The following is a 24,800-nucleotide window of genomic DNA, read 5'->3' on the forward strand; positions in this document are numbered from 1 at the left end:
CCTCCCTCCCTCCCTCCCTCCCTCCCTCCCTCCCTTCCTTCCTCCCTTCCTTTTCTTCTTTTTTCTTTCTTTTCTTTCTTTCTTAAGTTTGTTTATCTTGTGTTTGGGGGTAGGGGAGGAGCAGAGACAGAGAGAAGCCCAAGCAGCTCCATGCTGTCAGCACAGAGCCTGATGCAAGGCTCAATCCCATCAATCGTGAAATCATGACCTGAGCTGAAATCAACAGTCAGATAACCAACTGAGCCACCTAGGCACCCTTAATTTTATTTCTAAGTGCCAAAAAAAAAAAAAAAATCAAACCCAAGAAAGGTTTTTTAAGCAAGGGGACGATATGATGGAAAGATGGAATAACTATTAGCTGGGATAGTGGCTCTGGGAAAGGAGTTGAGGAATCCAAGTACGAGGCAATATGGAACAGAGCACAGGGGAGTTAATAATAGAATAGGTATGAGGTTGAGGGAGAGTTAAAGATGACTGGTTTGACCCTGTTTGGCTTAGAATGAATGTGCCATTTATAGAAATAGGCAAGTCAGAAACAGTTGTTTTATAGAGAACACGGGAAAGATGTTGATTTTTAGCTGCTCCAGAACTTACAGGTAAAAATGTATCTAGAGCTAGAAATGGAGGTTTAATGCTTAGAGGAGAGCACAGAACTAGAAAAAGATTCAGGTACCATCTACATAGAATAAATAGGACTTTAAGGAAAGAATGTATGTAGGGAAGAAAAGGTAGAGGCTGAAGGCAAGTATATTTAGAGACTGTGTTTACCAACAGGAAGGAGCAGAGGAAGAAAGTTTAAGAGACTGAGAGAAAAGTGTAATGTCATAGGGGCTCCTGGGTAGTTCAGTTGGTTACATGTCCGATTGTTGATTTCAGCTCAAGTCATGATCTCACAGTTCATGAGTTTGAGCACCACATTAGGCACTATGATGACAGGACAGAACCTGGTTGGGATTCTGTCTCTTCCTCTGTCTGCCCCTTCCCTACTCACTCACTGTCTGTCTTTTTCAAAATAAGTAAATTAAAAAATTTTAAACTGTAATGTCATATAAGTAATGGGAGAACAAAATATTAAAAACAAATGGTAGAGGGAGAAGGAAGGGAGAGTAGAAATCTCAAGTCACTGCAAAGAATCTGAGCCTGGGGTGGAGGGTAGAGGCAGGCAGAATCTGAATTTAGTAACAGTTGTTGGTGACCCTCAAATGAGGGTGAAATCAGACTGTAAAGGGTAGGTGATAAGGAAATAGAAGTTTTTCAATTTAGTAACCATTTTTTAAATTGTAAGTAGTATTCATTGTTGAAAATCTGGATAGTTAAATCTTTAGGAATCTGCTATATGCCAGGCATTAGGCCAGGTGGTGAATACAAGAAGGAACAGAATGATTCTTCTGTTGAAGAAGAGTACAGTGAGGGAGAGAGACATATAATTAAAAATTCACCATTATTTAGTTCCTTTATCTTTTCATTTTCTTCCCTCTCTGCTTAGAGTCCATGATCTATTATTAAAATTAGCCTTATGAATATATCCTCAATAAACTTGCTCCTCCTTCCCTCCATTGTAGTCTGCTAACTGTATTCCTACCCTTGTTAAATTCAACGCTTTATCTATTCCTTGCCTATACCTGAGTAGCTGAACGAGGAGAAAAGTTCACTATGCTCACTGGCTTCGAATAAAATTCATGACTACTAATCTTAGGTGGATGTTTAGTACTGCTTATCTGAATTTCTGCATCTCTGCAATCTGTTTTCTCTCTCACTTTTCTAGATGGCAATTTCTTTCTCCCTCTCTTTTTTTGTTTTTGAGAGAGGGCGAAAGTGAGTGAGGGGCAGAGAGAGAGAAGGAGAGAGAGAGAGAGAAGGAGGGTGGGAGGGAGAGAGAGAAAAGCAGGGTGCAACCGAAGTAGAGCTCGAGCTCACTCAGAGTGGGGCTCGAACTCATGAACCATGAGATCATGACCTGAGCCAAAGTCCGATTCTTACCGATTGCCCCCCAAGATGACAATTTCACATATTTTTTTTTTTTAAACAACTCATCTTCCCCCTTCTACCTAAGGAAACTGCTTCCTGTTTCACTGGTAACATTGAAGTAGTCAGAAGATATCTATAACTCCCCATTGGTCCTGTTGCCATAGCTATCAGCATTATTTGTACCTGAATGTGAATACCCTTTCTCCTGTTCCAGTGCATGACTGTTCAAGTTTTGTCCAAGATCTATCTCACTACTTGTAAGCCAAATCTCATCCCATCCCTGGGTTCTTCTCAAGGACATCCCTTAGGAATTATCTTGTGCTTTCTTTTGATGATCATCAGTTTTTGTCTCTCTACTGAGTCATTCTCATCAGCATATAAATACGTGATACTATCTCCCATTTAAGAATAATAAAGAAGGAAAATTCCCGGGACTATAAGCTGTTCCAGATACTTCCCTATTTCTCTGCTCCCTGTTTACAGCAGTACTCCTCAAGACAGTTGTCTGCAGGTATTTCTTTCTTCTTTCATTCTCTTTAATCCATTCTAGTTAGGCTTTCACCCTTACCATTTCATCGAAACCATTTTGTACAGATCACTTAATGATCTCTACTTTATCAAGTCCTGAGATCATTTACCTGGTTGATCATTTTCTCTTTGTTGAAATGCTGTCTTAAAAATACACCATGGTGGGGCGCCTAGTGGCTCAGTGTGTTAAGCATCTGACTCTTGGTTTTGGCTCACTCATGATCTTGTTTGTCAGTTTGTGTTGATAGTATGGGCCTGCTTAAGATTCTCTCTCTCTGCCCTCCCCCACTCATACTGTCTCTTTCAAAAATATATATATATATATCATGTTCTTAGTTCTCCTTTTATTTTATTAATTGCTCTCTCTTGGTTTCCTTTGCTGGTTCTTCCTCATCTTACTATCTGCTAACCATTGGTGAACCTCAGGATTTAGACCTCTTTTCTTATTCAACCATACTCATTTCAGATAACATCTATAGGCTGACAGCGCTTGATTTTATAACTTTGGCCCAGACCTTTCTCCTGAACTTTAGATTCTTCAGATAGGCTGCTGGATTGTCTACTCTTGTACGTTCATTAGGCATTTCAATCTTAACATGTCTAAAAGCAAAATATTTTTTCCCTTTAAACATGTTCTTTTTATCTAGCCATCTTCATTTCAATAAATAACAATTCTATTCTTCTAATTGCTTAAGATAAAAACCTTGAAATCATCTTTATGTTGTCTCTCTCTCTCCTGCCCATCCATGTCCATGCCATCAGCATGTCTGATAGGCTCTCTTCAAAAACATATTCAGAATCCCACCATTTCTCACTATATCCTCTTTGTTCAGGATGCCATGTCTCTTGCCTAGATTATTTTAATAGTCTCCCAACTGATCTTTCTACTTCTAACCCTGCTTATTTTGAATGGTCTCTTCTCAACCCAGCAGCTAGAGTGAGCCTTTTAACATGCATGAGGGATGATATCATCTGGCTCAGAATCCTCTTATGTCTTCCCATCTTACTCAGTAAAAGTCAGTGCTCTTAAGATGGCTTACAGGTTGTTACATGATAGAGCTCCTTTAACATCTCTTACTTCTCTCCTACTAGTCTTCTCCCTTTTGTTCATTCAGCCCCAGCATCACCGGCCTCCTTGCTGCTCCTTGAACATTCCAAGCATGCTTCTACCTCAGGGGCTTTGCATTTGCTGTTCCCTCTGCTTGAAAATTTTTTCCCCTAGCTACCTGCTGTGCTAGTTCCCTCACTTCATTTAGGACTCTGCTTAAATGTCATCTGAATAGAGTGGTTTTCTTTGTGCAACATATATAAAAGAGGAATCCCTGCACCCCCAGAACTCTTTCCTTAACTCGCTTTATTTTTTTCCATAGGATCTATTACCATTTGATATATCTAGTCGTTTATTGTTATGTTCTATCTTAATGAGAAATTCTTCATTTTCTTTATTAACTTAAAGATAGAAATATGTTCCTCATGCTCCTAAATTGGAAGTCTGGCTTGTTCACCACTATATATGCACTGGACCTCATACAGTTCCTGCCACATAGCAGATATTCAAAATAATTTTTTCTTTAATAAATGAGTACCTTTTTACTTTTCTCTAGCAGAGAGACCAGGTTGCATTTATTGTGAGTATATGTGTGGGTATGCACACTTGTAGTAACTACATAAGATTAGGTGGACCTTCTGATATATATTTTGTAGGAATAGTTCTCCATCCATCTAAATCTTGATTTTCTATAAGCATTATTAAATCAGTCCATAGATTCAAACCTATTGTGGTTGATTTTTCGCAAATCCCAGTGCCTTATTTATTATGTATAATAGCATGGCAGAAAGAGATGTAGAGACAGATTTCCCCCCCATTAAGTCTGCATGCTGTTTTAAGAAGAGTTGAGTGGGAATGGTACAGTGTTTTGTTTGATAGAATGAATCAACTTGCTGTGGTTTGATTATACTGTGTGGGACTTGGAAAACACTGCCATTTTAAGCTTTGGTTACACATGATCTTTAAGAGACCATTGGATATGACTCAGTATACAAAAGTGGTCTAAATTATTCAAGTATCAAATTACCCCATTCTAATTAAATGGCTCTTCAAAAGCCATACCTTATAAAACTGCTGAATGACAGTTGAATCATTTACTTATTGTGATGGTCTAAATAAATAGTCATTTCCAAGAATTATAAGCAAATATAAAAGATAAAATAATGTAAGGTTCTAGATTAAAATACTCAGTTATAATCATTCAAGAAGCTTAATGATGTTTGTGCATTCACAATAAAACCTTGAATGTGTTGATGATTCTGTGTGACAAATGTTTATCATCCCCCTTCATACAGAGATGGCTTCTGCTTTCCTCCACAGACACACAAACACATTTTTAGGTCCTAAAGAGATTATCTCTGTTCTTCCTGAAAAAGTATTAATTGAATTTAAATTTAAAAATTCATTCAGAAAATAAAAGATATAATTTACTTTCATTTTAGTTACTTTTCTTAAGTGTCTATTTTTGTTAAATTTGTTGATACTGAATGCTGGTCAGATATATTGACCTTTAGTAACTCAAGATATTTTATAGACAAAAGAAATAGTTGTTAAAATGATAAGATATTGTATATACTTTTACGCACATAATTATATGGAAATATATATGAGAGCAGTACTTTGATAGAATTTTTGGAAAAAAAATTTACAGTTGTGGTTTTGTTCACAGGAAGGGAGGCAATAATAAGTTAATAAAGATCTATCATCGCGATGGTAAATACGGCTTTTCTGATCCTCTGACATTTAATTCTGTGGTGGAGCTCATTAACCACTATCATCATGAATCTCTTGCTCAGTACAATCCCAAACTTGATGTGAAGCTCATGTACCCAGTGTCCAGATACCAACAGGTATGATTACAGAAGTTCTTGATAGCTGTTCAACAAGTCATTTTTAACATCTTTTCATTTTAATTTACCAGGCTTATCAGTTTAAAAAAAGAAGAGAAAAAAGGAATCTAGTCATTTTAAATTTCCTATTTAAGATGTAAGATATTTTTGGAAATTATTCTGTGGCTAGTATTCCTTAATAGCTTGTTACATGTACTTATTAACTTTATATAAAAATACTTCTGCTTATGTTTCCTATTTATACTTCATTTCTTAATTTTTAAAATATTAACTATTTTGATGTGATCTAAAGGCTGATAATAGTTTTAACAAAAGAATTGAGTGCTTTTGGATGCTTGATATTAATACAGTGACTTAAAGTATAAATGCAATTTAAAAATAAATAGGTGTGGAAAAACTCATGTGTCAGAATTCTTAACATTCTTTCTTTCTTTTTTTTTTTTTTTTTAACTGTATAGGATCAATTGGTAAAAGAAGATAACATAGATGCAGTAGGTAAAAAACTCCAAGAGTACCATTCTCAGTATCAGGAAAAGAGTAAGGAGTATGACAGGCTATATGAGGAATATACCAGAACATCACAGGTTAGTATACTTTTGTTGATTAGCCCAGCAGGTTTGTGATGTTATAGTTACATTAGATTTTCTGTAATTCATCTGACAATCTTTCGCTGTCTTAATATTTTGAACGACCTTTTTGAGACTGTGGTGATACAAATTCTTTTCTCATTTGTAAATCACTTTTTTATTGGTTAAGGGCATAATTTTTTTTTCAGTTAGTATTAACTAGGATAAGGTTCGACTGCAAGTGATAAGAAATAACAAAACAGCAAAGGCTTCAGATGGAAATTTATTTTTCTTTCGTGTATAGGCAGTGCCAATGATATTATGTCAACTCCACAGTCATTAGGGCTTAGAGTTCTTCTGTTTTGATGCTTTGCTATCTGTAGATGTTGGCTTACTCCAGCATCAGCCATCACAACAATATTCTAGCAAACAAGAAGGAAGAATAGGAAGAGAAAGGAAAATTTCCTGTTTTAAGGCTACTTCCTAGAAGAAGTACACAATGTTTTTTCTTTCATCCTACTGGTAGTGCAGCTGCAGGTCACAACACCACAGGGAGGCAAAGAAAGCTAGTCTTTATTTGGTCAGGTGCCCAATTAACATTTGAGAGTTTTCTGAGGAAGAAGGAACTAATGGAATTATGAGACCACTAGTAGTCTTTTTTTTTTTTTTTAAGTTTATTTTATTTATTTTGAGGGAGAGAGAGAGAGGATGCCAAGAGTAGGGGAGGGGCAGAGAGAGAATCCTTTATCAGCGCAGAGTCTGACATTGGTTCGAACTCCCAAGCCATGAGATCTTGACCTGAGCTGAAATCAAGAATCAGACGCCCAAGCAACTGAGCTACCCAGGCGCCCTGAGGCCACTAGTAGTCTTAACCACACAGTTTCTGGATCATAAACCTTACTAATATTCTTTTATTATATATATATATGTGATAGAACAAAATTCTGAAGAATAATCTAGTTCTTTTCCTAGAACTGCTTTTGATTTTTTTTTTTTAAGTTACATTTGGATTGGCTTAATTTGCCCTGAGTTGTTATATAATATATAAAAGGTGCTAGGAATTTTTATGAAGGTACAAGTCTTCAGGGGAATTTATCCATTGCAGTATTTGGGTCATTGGTGGCCTAAGAAGATGTATCTGACTGGGTTTCTTATGCACATTCTTTTGAAACACAGGTTATTACTTTGAACGTCAAATAACTTAATGAAGCTTTAGTCTGTATTGATTAGTCTATGTTATGGTGGCATTAGTCCATTCTACTAAATTCATAGTGAATCCTCAGTGCAGTAATAACTTGCCTGAGTCCTTTATCGAACATAACAATAGGGGATTTTTTCTAGTGTTCGTTTTCTGTTGTGTTATTATTATTGCTCTTTATTATTTCCTTTTTATTTTTATTTTTGCTTTCAATTTAATTTGCTCTTTTACTAGCTTAAGGTGAATTTTGTTCATTGGCTTTAAAAGTTTTAAGTTATTTAATTTTTCATTCTCTCATTCATTCATTCATTCATTCAATTATTCATTCATTTTGAGAGAGGGAGAGAGCAAAAGTGAGTGAGGGGCAGAGAGAGAAGAGAGAGTGTGGACCCCAGTGGGCTCAAGTTCCCCTTGAAGCAGGGCTGGTGCTCACCCGAAGTGGAGCTTGAACTCATGAACTGTGAGATCATGACCTGAGCCAAGGTCAGATGCTTAATGAATGAGCCCTCCAGGCGCCCCTAAAACTTTATTTTCTGCTATAAGCATTTAAAGCTATAAATTTCCATCTAAGCACTGCTATAGGTGCATCCTACAAGTTTTGTTATACTGTTATTTTCCTTGTTCAGTTTAAAATATTTTCTAATTTCCCTTGTGACTTCAATTTTAGACATATGTTCTTCAATTTCTAAATATTGGAGGCTTCTTTAGATATATTACTTCTAGTTTAATTTTTTTGTAGTCAGTGAACATTTAAGGTTACAGTGCTTTGAAATTTATTGACTTATGACCTAGTACCTGCCTTATTTTTGTAAACTTGCACACAAAGACTAGTAAAGTTGTTGGGATAGTGCTCTTGCAGTTATTGGTGTAGTCCTCTATAAGTATCAGTTTGGTTAAGGTGATTCATAGTATCGTTCAGATACTCTATATCTTCACTGAATTTTCTTTTTTGCTAGTACTCTCAGTGAATTAGAAGGAATCTTAAAGTCTCTAGCTACAACTGTAGGTTTGTCTATTTCTCTTTTTAGTTCTGTTAGCTTTTGCTTTATGTGTATTGAAATTCTATTAAGTGCTAACACATTTATAGTAAATTTTTTCCTTTATCAATATGAAATGTTCCTCATTATATTTGGTAATCCTCCTGGTCTTGACGTTTACTTTTTCTAATATATTCCCATAAACTTTCATACACTTACTGTTTGCAGGATATGTCTTTTTCTGTCCTTTTATTTTTAATCTATTTGTGTCTATATTATAGTTGAAGTGCATCTCTTATACATAATAATATATAGTTGGGTGTGGCTTTGTAAAGAAAAATCCAGCCTGACAATCTCTGCATTTTAATTGGAATGTGTAATCCATTTGTGTGTCATAATTATTGACGTAGTTGGTTTATGTTTACTTTTTTGCTATTTGTTTTCTATTTGCTTCATCTGTTTTTTGGTCCTCAGCAACTCCTTCTTGGTTGTCTTTTGGATCAAACATTTTTTCTTTTTAAATGTATATTTATTTTTGAGAGAGAACATGAGCAGGGAGGGACAGAGAGAGAGGGAGACAGAATCCGAAGCTGGCTCTGGGCTCTGTGCTGACAGCCCTGACGCAGGGCTCAAACCCATAAGCTATGAGATCATTACCTGAGCTGTAGTTGGACACTTAACTGATTGAGCCATTCAGGCACCCCTGGGTCAAACATTTTTTAGTATTCCATTTTAATTCCTCATCTGGCCCTTTTTGCTATGGCTGTCACCCCCCCCCCCCACCCCATAGGAAGTTGTTCTAAGGATTATAACATGCATTCTTAACCACAGTTACTTAATTTCATATTGTATCATGTAACATGCAAATATAATAGCCCTGTTTTATATCATTCTGTTTCTCTTATTGTTATCATATACTTTATATCTACCTATGTTACCCCCATAATTCATTCTTACAGTATTTACCTATTGTAGGTAACTTATATAAGTGGAATCATACTAATTACAATGTTTTCAAGGAAAATCCATGTTGTAGCTTATATCAAAATATCACTTTTTATGGTTGAATAATATTGCATTGTATATGTAGATGACATTTTGTTTGTTCATTTATCTGTTGATGGCATTGTGTCATTTTCCAGTGTTTAGCCATTGTTAATAATACTGCTTATTAACATTGGTGTGCAAATAACTGTTCAAGTCTCTACTTTCATTTCTTTTGGATATATACCTAGGAATGGGATTGCTGGATCATATGGTACTCTGTTTAACCTTTTGAGAAACTGAAAAACTGTTTTCCACACTGGCAAAAGTATTTTTATCGTCAATGCATGGAGATTCCAGTTTTTCCACATTCTAAGACTTGTTACTATTTTTTTTAATCTTTAGTTTTTTATAGCTATCCTAGTAGTCATGAAGTAATATTGTTTTTGTTATTGTTGAGTTTTAGGAGTTTTTTTTTTAATGTGTGTTTATTTTGAGAGAGTGTGTAAGTGGGGGAGGGGCACAGAGAGAGAGAGAGAATCCCAAGCAGTTTTTGCGCTCTTGAGCGCAGAGCTCAATGGGGAACTCAAACTCATGAACCATGAGATCATGACCTGAGCCAAAACCAAGAGTCAGCCACCTAACGGACTGAACCACCCAGGTGTCTGCCTAGGAGTTTGTTTTTTTTAATGCCCTATCAGATACATGATTTTCAGATATTTTCCGCATTGTAGGTTGTCTTTTTGCTTTTTTATAGCATCCTTTGATGTGCAAATGTTCTTAATTTTGGTGAAGTCTAATTTGTTTTTTCTTTTGTTGCCTATTCTTTTGTTATCATATTCATGATGTTGTTGCCAAATCCAATGTCATATTTTCTCCAGTGGTTACTTCTAAGAGCTTGTTGTTTGTACTCTTAAATTTAGGTCTTTGATCCATTTTGAGTTAACTTTTATATGTGATGTGAGTTAAGGTCCCGGCTTTATTGTTTTACATGTGAAAATACATTTTCCCTGCACTGTGATCCAAACACCATTTCTCCATTGAATGATCTTGGGATATTTGCTGAATTGAGACATTGATCATAGGTGTGAGGGTTTATTTTTGGGCTTTCTATTGCATTCTCTTGGTCTATGTCTATCCTTATGTCAGTACTATATTCAAAATATAGCTATGACATAGCTTCTTAATAAGCTTTGAAATCTGCAAGTGTGAGTCTTCCAACTTTGTTCTTTTGCAGGATTGTTTTGGCTATTCTAGGTCTCTTTCAATTCCATATGAATTTGAGGTTGAGTTTTTCTGTTTCTATAAAAAAATGCAGTTGGGATTTTGATAGAGAGTGCATTGAATCTGTGTATTATTTTGGATAAGATGACAATAGTCATCTTAACAAAATTAAGTCTTCCAATCCATGAACAAGGAGATGTCTTTCCATTAATTTATGTCTTCTTTTATTTCTTTCAGCATTGTTTTGTAGTTTTCAGTGTATGAGTTTCTTACCTCCTAGTTAAATTTATTCCTAAATATTTTATTCTTTTTGATGCTGTTGTTGATGGGATTCTTTCCTTTTGATTATTCATTGCTACTATATAGAATACAGTTGATTTTGTATTCTGCAACTTTCATGAATTCATTAGCTCTAACAAAAACCTAATTTAGGGCTTTGTACCTATAAGATAATGCCATTTGAGATAATTTACTTCTTCCTCTCCAATATGGATGTCCTGTGTTTCTTTTCATTGCCTAATTGCTTTGGCTAGAGCTTTAAGTACTTTGCTGAATAAAAGTGGAGAAAGTGGATATCCTTGCCTTGTTCATGATTTGGGTGGAAAGCTTGCTCATGTCACCATTATGATGTTACCTTGTGGTTTTTCATATGTGGCTGTATTAGTTTCCTAGGTCTGTTATAACAAAAGTACAACACACAAGGGGTGCCTGGGTGGCTCAGTCAGTTGAGCATCTGACTTCAGTTCAGGTCATGATCTCATGGTTCCTGGGTTTGAGTCCCACGTTGGGCTCTCTGCTGACAGCTCAGAACCTTGAACCTGCTTCGGATTCTGAATCTCCCTCTCTCTCTGCCCCTCCCCAACTTGCTCTCTGTCTCTCAAGGATGGATAAACATTAAAATAAATTAAAAACAAAAAAACAAAAACAAAGGACAACAAACTGGGTGGCCTAAAACAACAAATTTATTGTCTCACTGTTCTAGGGGCTCCAAGTCCAAACTCAAGGTGTTGGCAGGGCCTTCTCTTTATGGTGGCTCTGAGGAAGAACATTCCTTGTTTTTCTTAGCTTCTGATGGTTGCTGGCAGGCCTTGGCATTCTTTGGGTTGGACATATCACTTCAATTTATGCCTTCATTATCAATGGCATTCTCCCTCTGTGTCTCTGCTTTCTTTTTTAATAAGGATACTAACCAATCATTGGATTAGGGCCCGTTCTCTTCCAATTATCACCTCATCTTAATTCATTAAAGACTTTGTTTCCTAATAAGATCACATTCTAAGGTCCTGAGGATTAGGACTGATCATATCCAATGTGGGAACACAGTTCAATCTATAACAATGGACTTTATATGTTGAAGAAGTTTCCTTTTATTTCTAGTTTAATGTTTTTATCATGCAAGGGTGTTGGATTTTGTCAGGTGTTTTGTCTGCATTAATTAAGATGATCATGTGGGTTTTTTTCCTTCAGCCTATTAATGTTGTGTATTGATTGATTTTTGTATGTTGAACCATCCTTGCATTCCTGGGGTAAATTCCATGTGGTAATGGTGTATAGTCACAGTCCTTTTAATATGCTGCTACATATAGTTGGCTTGCATTTTGTTGAGGATTTTTGCATCTATATTTAAGGGATGTTGTTCTGTAGCTTTTTTGGAGTCTCTTGATTGAGCTTAAGGATCAGAGTAATGATGGCCTCATAGAATGAGTTAGTACGTGTTAATTCTTCCTCCCAGAAGAGTTTGAGAAGGGTTGGTGTTAATTCTTCTTTAAATGTTTGGTAACATCACTAGTGAAGCTATCTGTTCCTGGGCTTTTCTTTGTTGGGAAGTTTTTGATTACTGCTTCAATTTCCTTATTGATTATAGGTCTATTTAGATTTTCTTTTTGAGTCAGTTTTGGTAGTTGTGTGCTTCAAGGAATTTGTCCATTTCATCTAGGTTATCCAGTCTGTTGACATACAATTTTATACAACATTCTCTTACAGTTTTTATTTCTGTAAAGTGAGTAGAATGGCTCCCTTTAAACTTACTGTTTAGTAATTTGAGTCCTTTTTTCCCTTAGTCAAACTAAAAGTTTGTCGATTTTGATGATCTTGTAAAGAACCAAATTTTAGTTCTGTCAATTTTCTCTATTTTTCTATTTTCTATTTCTTTTATCTCTTTCATCTTTATTATTTCCTTCTGCTGGCTTTGGGTTAAACTTCCCCTTCTTTTTCTAGTTGAAGGATAGTACTGCTTGGATATAGAATTCTTGGTTGACAGTTTTTTTCTTTTAAGACTTACTTGCCATCCCACTGCCTTCTGGCCTTCATGGTTTCTGATGGGAAATCAGCTATTAATTTTATTGAAGATCTTTGTACATGACGCATTTATTCTCTCTTGCTTCTTTCAAGATTCTCTCTCTGTCTTTTGACAATTTGACTATAATGTGAAATACATGTTTCTTATATCTTTATCTGTAGTTTATAGTTGTTATCTGTGGAAGGTGTAGTCAGCAGTGAGCTATTTTAGTATTACTGTAACTCATGGTTTCTTCTTTTGACCCTAGTATTTATATTATTGATTTTTCAAGCCCCATAGCCACTTACCTTATTTCCAAGGTAGTGCCTGTGGTGGGCAGTTTTAAGGTTGAGATTGTACCTGGATATTCAGAGCTGTGCAGTTTATTAGGAGATACTGACCCATGAGGATTACAGATTAGGAATGAGATATAGTACTGACTGGGCAAAGTTATGGGATTACAGCCAGAAATGCTGTAATGGTCTATTTTCCTATATGAGATGTTTAATTACATTTTATTTTCAGGTGTTATTTTACTAATTATTCAGAATGATCTTAATACTGTTTTTCTTTCTATATGATACTTAAGCTATATCTCTGGTATGCCTATGTGTGTATGCTCTTTTTTTACCCTGCTTATTTGTTTCTCTATGAATTCCTTTAGCTTTTCCAGATGAATTATGTGTGATGAGGCCAGTGTTTGGAGTAGAATGGGGAAAAAGTTACTGCAGCCTCTTCAGATTGAATCAACATAAGTGGGCAACATTAGGGGATGGTGAAATGATCATTCATACAATAGAACATTATATAGCTATTAAAATAGGTTTTCATAAATTATTTTAAAACTTTGATTTTTAAAAAGTACAAAGGTTATATAAGTATCTGTTAAATTTAGATTATTTCTGAATTATTAAATTCAATACAAATTATTGCTGAATTATTACTATGAGTTAGTGCATACAGAATAAAAGTCCCCATTTCTTGGAGGCAACTGTTGTTAACTATGTGCTTTTTAGGAATACCTGATGACCTGAGAAATGCTTGTGATATAGTTTCAGGCAAAGGAAACAGCATGTAGAAGTGTGTGAACAGTGATTTCAACTGTGGGTGTACTCACTAACTTAAAGGGAAATTTTATAAAAATATGCTGGGATGTTTGGGGTGATAGAATTAATAGGATTTGGGGAAAATACAGTTAAAAACAGAAAGGAGGAAATAATAGAAATAAAAATATGCACATTAATAACAGTAATATATATAACAAAAATGACCTTTTTTTAAAAAACGAAATGATATGAAATTATTCTATTACCATTAAAAAATGAGATAAGGTCTATATTTACTGATTCTGAGTGATTTCTAAGATACATTAACAAAAGCAAGGTAGGGGAAAATGTATATGGCATACTATCATTTATTGTTAAAATATATCATGACTAGACTAATGTATTCAGTAAATTTTTAAAATTTTTTAATGTTTTTATTTCTGAGAGAGAGACAGCATGAGCAGGGGAGGGTCAGAGAGAGAGGGAGACACAGAATCTGAAACAGGCTCCAGGCTTTGAGCTGGCAGCACAGAGCCTGACGCAGGGCTCGAACCCATGAACCGTGAGATTGTGACCTGAGCCGAAGTCGGACTTTGAACTGACTGAGCCACCCAGGTGCCCCTCAGTAAATGTTTTTGGATGTATAGTCCCCCCACCCTACTTTTTTTTTTTTTTTTTTTTTTTACCTGATTCCCTGGTTCCATTTCCCTTTTTCTCTCTCTCATTCTCTCTCTCTCAAATATAGTTGGGGTTGCCACTATCTCCATCTGATAGATGGGAACTTGAAGCATAAAATGACTCTCTTAAGGACATAACCAGTTTTTAACATTACCAGGATTAGATTATAAATCTCCTAAATTCAAACTCTGTTCATTTGTAGTGTGTAGGCATGATACTGTGCTTGACTGTAGAAGCACAGAGGAAGAGATGAGACTCTATTCTGTAAAAGGTTGAAGTACTCTGACAGCATTTGTCAAACACAATGTGCATTAGCCAAAATGGCATGCTTTGTTCCCTTTTCTCTCCATCAAACAAAACAGTGATGGACTATATTTGTGTGTGTATATTTATTTTAAGGGCTACATATAACACAGTTTAATTTTACAAAGAATATTGAGTGAAGGAATACATATACATATTCTATGGGTCTATTCATAGAAGGTACAAAACCAGGCAAATGTTAACTTTTTGATTTTGGATGGGGGCATTTTGGATGGGGGCATAAAGTGGTAAAATCATAAAGAATAACAAGGAAATAACCCTTTTAAAAGGTAGGATAGAATTATCACCAAGGAGGGGGAAGTGTTGTGGGCAGAGGTAGGGAGTTATGATCCAGAAAGGATACACAAGAGCTTTCTGGGGTTGCTGGTAGTAAATGTTCATTTTATAGTAATTTGTTAAGCTCTGTATTTGTTTTATGCACTTATATTATCTCACACTAAAAAATGATAAACATTAAAAACACATGGCTGTGTGTGAAACCAATATGATTATTTCTATAGATGAGAGGTGAAACAGAAAACCATAATAATAATTGTAAATGGAACTTCCAGGTCTGGAAATAAGCAGAGACAATTGAGAACTGAGAGTTTGACCTCCCTGGTGGTTCCTTCTTGGTCATTTTTGCTGATTTCTCATCTTTGACTTTAGTCCTCTTTTTTCTGGTTTCTTATTCACTCTCTGGTGATCTCAAACAGTCTCATGGCTTTACATACCATCTATATGCCAATAATTCCCAAACTTATGTCTCTGCCTCTTCTATCTTCTCTAAGACTCATATATATCAAACTGCCTTTTCAACAGTTCCACTTGTATATTTAATAGATATCTCTCAAACTTAACAGGTCAAACTGAATTCATGAACAAAATTGAACTCAGAGCTGTTCTACCCTTTGCCTTACTCATCTCAGTTGAGAGCGGTCATGTCCTTCTGTCTCAGGTCAAAAGCCTCAGAGCCATCTCAGATTCTCTCTTGTACACCTTCCATCAAATCCATCAAGATTCCTGTTGACTTTATCTTTAGAATATAGCCAGAATGCAACCCCTTCTCCCCACATCCACTGCTAATAACTTGATCTAAGTCATTATCATTTCTTACTTTGATTTACCACAGAAACCTCCTAAATGATCTTCTTGCCCTTATCCATGCTTCCCTCCCCCTGATCAGTTCTCAGCAGAGCAGCTAGGAGATACAGATATCCCCTTGCATTTTGCAAGTTCTCATTACACCACTCGGCTCTTATGAAAGACCTACATTAGTACTTGTTTTCACTAATGAAATAACTCTTAAGACTTCTGCTTTTACAAAAAAAGGCAAAAAGTGACCATAGCATTCTGAGTGTGTTTTGTAGCAAGCTGTTACAAAAGCACTGTGCACCCTGAGCAGTGGGAATGGTGCCACCAAGTTCTCTCCCTTGGAACTACACTCACATCTCAGCATCAAGCCACCATAGCTTTGAACTGTGTGTGTGAGCATCTGTGCTTTCCCTCCATTTACTTTGTGCATCTGTTAGTAAGATGTGTCCTAAGGTATTAGAAAAAACAAGCCTACGAGAAGATATTTTTTGAGTTTGGGAATACTCAAAATTTTTTTCCATGCAAATTAATGTTAATTGCTTCTTTGCTTTATGCCATTTTGGCTTGTGAAAGATTTCAGAGGAACTCTACTTTTGAGAATGCGAGGGAAGCCTATACTTGTAAAACCGAGGGAGGATCACAGTACTCCCTTAACACCTGTCTATGGTTTCTCGGTTTACACATAGAAAGACCAGAGTACTCTCTACAGTGCCCAGCATAATCTGTGCTCCTCTTCCTCTCTGACCTCCATACTACTCTCTTCCTCCCTGTACTCCAACCACACTACCCTCTTTGTTGTTCCTCGAATATACTAGACCTACTTCCTACCTTGAGTGTTTTACTATCCACTTCCTTGCCTGAAACACTCCCCAACTGCCCAGATAGCCAGCTGGCTAACCCCTCCACTCCTTCAAGTCTTTGTTCAAAGTTTGTCATCTCAGCAAGGTGTGCGTATGAGCAAGGGAAGGGTAGAGAAAGAGGGAGAGAATCCCAAGCAGGTGCTGCACCATCAGCTCAGAGCCTGATGCCCGCATCTCATCAACTGTGAGACATGATCTGAGCTGAAATCAAGAGTCAGATGCTTAAGCTACTGAGTCACCCAGGCTCCCCTAGAACTGCACTTCTGCTTTCTTGTCATGACTGGAGAAAGCAAAGAAGACTCCACATTGTTGCCTGCATGCTCAGTTATATTGGGGATTTAACCATAGAGTATGAGTTCTGAGCAGCTGGTGTGAGACTGCATTTCGGACTTGGAATCCGTGGTTGGGGAGCTGGGCATGGGAGTAGATGGAGGAAACCAAAAAAGCCACTAAGTTGAGGCTAGAAGAGGGCTAAATCTCTCTGTGTGGGAACTTGAGAGCAAGACATAAGATGGCTGAGGAGAGAAGAACCATGGAGGTTTAAGGCTTTGGGAGGTGGAGGAAGAGGAAGATCCAGTGATTAGCAGTACAGGAGATGTGCTGGGACAGTGAGGATAGTGAGTGGTAAAGGGAAGTTAAAGAATTGATCTCCTCTGTTTATAAATGTTCCAGTATTTATAATTGTTATAGACTGTTTTTTCTGTGAAAGCTTGGATAAAAATTGGATTGATTTGATGGAAGTGAATTCTTACCAGAGAATGGGAAGAGATGGTGTATCCTGAGCCATAGTTGGCACAGGGTGAGACTAGACTGCATGTGGGGATATTTGACATCTGGACTACATGTAAGTAGGAGGAAGTTATAGGATTTAGTGATGGATTGAGATAGAGGACAGGAATTTGGCAGTGAGATCATTGGTGACCTTGGAAAGAGCAGTGTCTGTGGAATGGTAGGTACAGAAGCCAGAAAAGAGTGAGTTGGAGAGAGAATGAGAGATGAAAGAGAGGCAGCCCATATAAATAGTTCATTCAAGGAAATTGACCGGAAGAGAATTTAGGGTTAAGGGATTATTTTTTTAAAGTGGTGTTACTAGAACCTGTTTGTGTGCTGATGAGAAGGAACCATACGAGGGGCTGGAGAGGAGAAAGGAGAGAAGGGGTGTAGATACAGGTAGATTTATAGTTTTTTTTGTGTCAGGTATAGTGGCATTGTTTATGGGGCAGCTGCTGCTTTGGCAATGCTATAAAATACTTTTTCCTTTGCTTCCCTACCTACCAACACATACACCAGTGTTAGTAAAGTCTAAATTATTAGTGTTGTCTTTTTTTTTTTTTAATTTTTTTTTTTAACATTTTATTTATTTCTAGGGGAGATAGAGACAGCGTGAGCAGGGGACGGTCAGAGAGAGAGGGAGACACAGACTCTGAAACAGGCTCCAGGCTCCGAGCTGGCAGTCAGCACAGAGCCCGATGCGGGGCTCGAACCCACGAACCGCGAGATCATGACCTAAGCGAAAGTCGGATGCTCAACCGACTAAGCCACCCAGGCGCCCCTATTAGTGTTGTCTTTAACGATATAGGGCTGTGGCTTCATAGGTAATTTTTGACCTTGCAAGGGAGCCAAGACCCTCCACTGTAATTTGAAAGTTGTAGAATTTATAGATATTTAGATACGGGCATTCCAATAAGTTTACAGTACTATTTGAGATACATATGCTATAACTTCAGCCATATGGAGCATCATAAGGTTCTTGTAGCCTCCACAAAGCCTCTGTAAAGCAGTAACTAACTAATATGCTGTGATTTGATTGCCTCTATGATGACCTGGAACAAAACCTTATTAGAGTTCAGAAATCTGTTTCACCTGTGTGTTCTGAAACCTGGAGGGCAGGCTTCATGTTTTATTGATCTCTTTATCACCATATTGTACTTTCTATATAGTGGATCCTCAGTAATCATTTGTTGAAATTGATCAATGCTAGATAGTTTTGAGGAATTATAAACACCACAGCTTTCAAAATTTGTAAATACTCAGGAAAAGCAGTTTTCTAGACCTTTAAAATCTTTCTTGACTTTCTAATAAAAATTGTACAAAATTTAACCCTCTGAAGATTTTGGGTAATCTGAGTTCAGATGCTAAAGTCTACAGATAACCTCAGAGCTCATCAAAATGTATAGGACTACTTAATCCTAGGGCTAAATGGGTTAGCCTAGTGGGCATTTGTTTTGTGAAGATTTTTCATCTTATTCTGCATCTAATGTTTTTTTGAAGTTTATTTATTTTGAGAGAGAGAGAGAGTGAACCAGGAGGGAAGGGGCAGAAAGAGAGGCAGGGCAGAGAATCTGAAATGGGCTCTGCGCTGACAGTAGAGAGCCTGATGTAGGGTTCAAATTCACAAACCTTGAGATCATGACCTGAGCCAAAGTCAGACGTTTGAGCCACTCAGGCACTCCTCTGCACTGACTTAGCTGCTATTCTATCCCCTTTCATTTTCTGCTTTTTCTTTTCTTTTTAAAGATTATTTTGGAGGTATCTGGATGGCTGAATCGGTTAAGTGTCTGACTTAGGCACAGGTCATGATCTCACAGTTTGTGGGTTTGAGCCTTGCATCGGGCTTTGTGCTGGCAGCTCAGGGCCTGGAAGCTGCTTCAGATTCTGTCTCCCTCTCTCTCTTTGCCCCTTCTCTGCTCATGCTCTGTCTCCCTCTCTCAAAACTAAACGAACATTAACAGAGTTTTTAAGTTTTTTTTTATTGTTAAGTAATCTGTATGCCCAGTGTGGGGCTCAAACTTCTAACCCCAAGGTCAAGAGTCTGATGCTCTACCCATTGAGCCAGCCAGGTGCCCCTCATTTTCTGTATCTAATCAGATTAATCTACTGATGAATCTGTTTGGAAAAAATAAAATGATAGTAAGAATAAATAGACTCTATAGGACTTCCCTGGGAATAAGGCTTTGTATGTTGGTGTATGAACTCCTCCACTGTATCCATTCACTTCTTCACATTTTTGGGGGTCAGCACTACAATAAGTGCAAAGCCATAACTTTATCCTTGTCTTCAAAGTGTTCAGTGTTCCTGGGTGGCTCAGTTGGTTAAGCATTGGACTCTTGATTTCAACTCAGGTCATGATCTCATGGTTTGAGATTAAGTCCCTTGTTGGGCTCTGCTCTGATAGCATGGTGCCTGCTTGGGATTCTCTCTCTCCCTCTCTCTCTGCCCCTCTTCCACTAGTGCATGCATGCTTTGTCTCTATATCAAAATAAACAAACATTAGAAAAAAAACTCTGAAAGTGTTTAGGGTTAGTCCAAGCAACTCAGGCCTTTTTGTAGATCTCAGCTATATTTTAAGTAATACTTCTTTTTCTTCTGTTTTAGGGTTTGAGTGATGTGTTTTGCATATAAGTAATAAGGGTAGGAGTTAAATAAATAAGAGTTGTTTTAGCCGTCTTTCATTTTCTGTGGAATTGTAACTAGAATTATAAGATTTAAGACCAAGGTTACCGGGGCACCTTTGGCTCAGTCTAGTTAAGCGTCCGACTTTGGCTCAGGTCATGATCTCACAGTTCGTGGGTTTGAGCCCTGCATCGGGCTCTGTGTTGACAGCTAGCTGAGAGCCTGGAGTCTGTTTCAGATTCTGTGTCTCCCTCTCTCTCTGACCCTTCCCTGCTCACGCTGTCTCTCTCTCTATCTCTCAGAAATAAATAAAACATTTAAAAAAAAAAAAAGACCAAGGTTACCAGAAAAAAAAAAAAAAAAGATAATGAAGCGTGTCTTTTCTTTTCTCTTTTGTAGGAAATACAGATGAAGAGGACTGCAATTGAAGCTTTTAATGAAACAATTAAAATATTTGAAGAGCAGTGTCACACACAAGAACAACATAGCAAAGAATATATCGAGCGATTTCGTAGAGAGGGGAATGAAAAGGAAATTGAACGGTAAATCTACCTCACACTTCCAAGTGCATCAGTGAGAGGAGACTTCTTTTCTTCCCCCATAATCTGTCATGACTGCTTTTACCCCTGAAACTTCATAGTCCTGCTGTATGGAACTACTTGCTGTTCCCACTAATGGCACCAAATTGAACTTCCTCTGTTCTGTGTTCCTTCTACATCCTTCCTAATTTTTAAATCCTGCTCATCCTTTAGAATTTAGCTTACACATGACTTTTTAAAGAAATTTCTCTGATTTCTCTAGACTAGTTTAGGAACTTTTTGTCCCTACCCCTACAGTATCTGGTCCTGATTCCTACCGTGACTTTGCTGAATGCCACACCCACTAAACTGCAAGCTTGTTGTTGGAATAAGGATGGTGGCTTATTTTCCCTGATAGCTCCAGCACCTGTTATGGTACCTGAGAGTACAGGGTGGTGCTCATTGAATATTCGCTGAATTGAAAATAAACAGTGGCAGTCTGAGAATAAATTGGAGGCTGAACAAGACCATGGGCAGGAAGACCAGCTTGACTGCTGTGGGTGACTGCAGTGTTTGTGGTCATCAGGATAAATGATGGTGAGGGCCTGAACCAGAGCAACGGCAGGAAAAGAGGGAGAATTAATGGAGACACTGAGGACTTGATACCTGACCAGATATGGTAGGTGTGTGAGAAGTCAAAGATTATTCCTAGATCTCTAGGATTCCTAGATTATTCCTAGACTCTGGAATGGTGTTATTCACCAAAATAGAAAGTACATAAGGAAAGTTCAGGATTGGGACCAATGAGTGTGAGGTTCCTGTGAGAAACCAAATAGAGTTGTCTGAGAGGCAGGCAGCTGATTATTGGGTTTTGGAACTCAAGGTGCAGAAAAGATTTGGGAGGCATAAATGTGTAGTTGATAGATGCTAAGAATGAGATTACACAGAGAGAGTGCACAGGATGAGAAGTATTGGGTTTGGCAACTAAAAGGATATTGGAAGCCTTTATCATAGCAAATTTAGTGGAATGTTGGGAGACTGAGCCAAATAACAGTGGGTTGAGGAATGAAAAAGTGGATAATAAATAAAAATGAATCATTTGCAAGGGAAAGGCAAAATTACTTCTCATACTAGCACCAAGTGTCAGTGAACTTCTGTGTGCGTAAGAATAGGGCTAAGTGCTGTCAAGTCAGGATAGCTTAAACCATTAAAACCATGGGCTTGAATTCTGTATTGACCACTTACTAGATGTGTAACCTTGGGTAAGTTACTTAACTCTCTGATCCTATTTCCTCCTCCATAAACTGGATATCTTTTTGAAATGCAGTGAGAATCAAGTGATAGACACACACATGCATACTTATGTTGCAGAAAGATTTGTGTCTTTGTATCTTGGCATATGATATCAATAAATGGTCATTATTAAGATGAAAACATAGAAAAGAACTTGTAGTTCAATTGCAAAGGGAGGTAAAGTAGCTGATGGAGTTTTAATACTAATATAAAACCACGCATTATTAAGTGACAAATGAGTGACACAGACAGTTGTTGCCTTCAGAGTACATCAAAACTTTATCTTTTGAGTTATCTTCTGAGTACTTAACAAGATGTACCAGGCACTGTTTATTCCTTTCACAGGTATTACTACATTTAATTCACATAATAATTTAGTGAAGTAGGTACTATTGTAGGTACCCATTTTAAACAAATGAGGAGATAATAGGCACAGAGAAGTTAAATAACTTGCCCATAGCCACACAGGTGGCAGGGCAGAGATTCAAACCTAGGCAGGCTGACTCCAAAGCTATTGCTCTTAACGGTTATATTGTGCTGCTTCTTGAGTATGATACATACTTTGCTTGTTTAGTTATTGCTGGATCCAGGGCCCAAACAAAGTCATCAGGATTTTCTCTCACAGTCTGTCTTTTGCCTTAGTTTTTCACTGTATTGGCTTCATCCTTAGACAGGCTTTCCCTATGAGGTTGACAGTATAGCTGCTGGGAGTCCTAGAATCATATATTTATAACTTAACAATTGAGTGGAAAGAGAGAACCTGTTTATAATAGTTCTGGCAAAAGTCCTAGAGTTGACTCTCTTTGGATCAATTTGGGTCTTACTCCCATTCCTGAACCAGTCCTGAGGCCTGAGTGGGGCGATAGGATATAATGGAATACTCTTATTGCCCAGGCTGGGTTGTGTGAATATTCATCAGGACTCTGAGGTGGGGGCAGGGAGCCCTTACCTACAGGGGAACATCACGGTGCCATTACCAAGTCTGAGAATGGATATGGACCAGGCAAAAACAACAGATGTCCACCACACTTAAGATACTAAGGACTATGCTCATACTATAGAATGCTTCTGCTTGGTTCCTGGTTTAGCCTTAATATGTCAAAAATATTTTCACAGAATTATGATGAATTATGACAAATTGAAATCACGTCTGGGTGAGATTCATGATAGCAAAATGCGTCTAGAGCAAGATTTGAAGAAACAAGCTTTGGACAACCGAGAAATAGATAAAAAAATGAACAGTATCAAACCTGACCTGATCCAGCTGCGCAAGATCCGAGATCAGCACCTTGTGTGAGTAGTCTGAGCCCGCATGGGAGGAAGCACCAGCATCACATTATTGCTGGCACTAGACATGTTAAAGGAAGAAGATTTGTAATTGAGAACCAGCCAGTGACATTATAAGAATTTAGGAAAGCAATCCTGGTTAGTAGTTGGCAGTACCAGAGTTTACCTAAAGTTAACAGTGTGGGATAAACCATAATGTAGCATTGTAGACTCTAGTCTGTACAAATGGAAATCTCAGAGGGTGGGTGTGTCATGAACAATGTGGTATAGCTTAAAAAGTACAGGTTATCATTTGCCTACATGTGGGGAAATAGGTCGTACTTGCATAAATGGGTTAGAAAAAAGCTTATGGCCGAAAGCTGCCACCACGAGGCGATAATGCCCATGGTTAGCTAGCGAGATACTGTAATGGAATCATGAGTGAAATTACTTTCCATCTGATGCCAGTATACTATTGTACTTTTTTTTTTTTTAATGTTTTTTATTTCTAGGAGAGAGAGAGAGAGACAGCGTGAGCAGGGGAGGGTCAGAGAGAGAGGGAGTCACAGACTGAAACAGGCTCCAGGCTCCGAGCTGGCTGTCAGCACAGAGCCTGACGCGGGGCTCGAACCCACGAACCGCGAGATCATGACCCAAGCGAAAGTCGGACGCTTAACCGACTAAGCCACCCAGGCGCCCCTACTATTGTACTTTGATAACAGACTCCACTTGCTCCTCAGACCCTTTGCTTCTTATGCAAGCTTATGATTACGGTCTGTTTTCTCTATGACCACATGTGTAAGATCTTGTTTTCTTCACATTTACCACATGGGTAGTTGTGAGCACAATAAATATGGAGACGAAACCCCTGTTCAGGTCTCTTGTCTCCTCCCAGACATTAGCCTCTCTCATATTCAATTCTGTGTCCGCTTTTTTACTGGACAAGAGAGCACTCTATGACACCTACATACAAAAACCAGAATCTGATTACATAGTAGAACCACAGAGATAGAAACTATTCCTCATGGGCACAGACAAGGACACTAATAGTGGAGCCTACAAATAAATATATAGGACAGTCTATTAAAGGGTTTTTATATTTAAGAAATGAAATTCTGTATTCAAATAATAGAAATGTGCCAATAGCAGGTATGCAAGATAATATTACCTAAGGATTTAAAGAGTTAAAACCCAACTCTTTAATATTATGGAAAACTATATGATTTGGTTAGATATAGGGATATTATTCAAATATAGATTGAAAGAGATATTATCAGAACAAGGTGTTAGATTTTTAGAACAAATGACTGTTTTATAGGAGAGAATCCATGAAAAAGGAAAACATATTAGGTTTTGTTCTAGGTAATGTATAGACTGTTATGAAATATGTTTATGGGTGACTTTCAAGCATGTAACACAACTTTATTCAAACTCCTGGCAGAAGACAGAGTAGAATCTCTGAGTAAGTTTTCCATAGGCTTCAGGGCTTGTGTGAGAAAGGGAGAGGGGAGAAAATAAAAGCTTAGAGGTTGGAACAGTGGCTGTTGAGTTTCAGTAGAGTAAAATTTAAGGTGATAAGTTTTGGGGAGAAACAATTACTACTACACTGTGCTGAGTAGTTTTTAGTAACTCCTTTCTAGGGATCTAGGGATCATTTCAGTTTGCTTTTGTGGTCAAAAAAAAAAAAAAAAAAAAAGGCAAAGCAAGTACACCTAGCATACAGAAGA

At 37.5% G+C, this 24,800-nt stretch overlaps 1 protein-coding gene across 4 annotated transcripts in view; it reads left to right on the forward strand.

Annotated features, from left to right (window-relative positions):
- The window catches only part of LOC120247089 (phosphatidylinositol 3-kinase regulatory subunit gamma), a 159,465-nt gene that overhangs the window by 120,498 nt on the left and 14,167 nt on the right, over positions 1 to 24,800 (forward strand). For all 4 annotated transcript variants that reach the window (XM_039254841.1, XM_039254840.1, XM_039254843.1 and 1 more), the window contains exons 4-7: positions 5,214 to 5,394; positions 5,853 to 5,978; positions 20,396 to 20,538; positions 22,924 to 23,100. In XM_039254841.1, the coding sequence (XP_039110772.1) occupies positions 5,214 to 5,394; positions 5,853 to 5,978; positions 20,396 to 20,538; positions 22,924 to 23,100 (627 nt within the window). The remainder of the gene's footprint in view (positions 1 to 5,213; positions 5,395 to 5,852; positions 5,979 to 20,395; positions 20,539 to 22,923; positions 23,101 to 24,800) is intronic.

The sequence above is a fragment of the Hyaena hyaena genome, unplaced genomic scaffold, assembly GCF_003009895.1.
Source record: "Hyaena hyaena isolate Hyena2069 unplaced genomic scaffold, ASM300989v1 scaffold_503, whole genome shotgun sequence".
Taxonomy (NCBI): domain Eukaryota; kingdom Metazoa; phylum Chordata; class Mammalia; order Carnivora; family Hyaenidae; genus Hyaena; species Hyaena hyaena.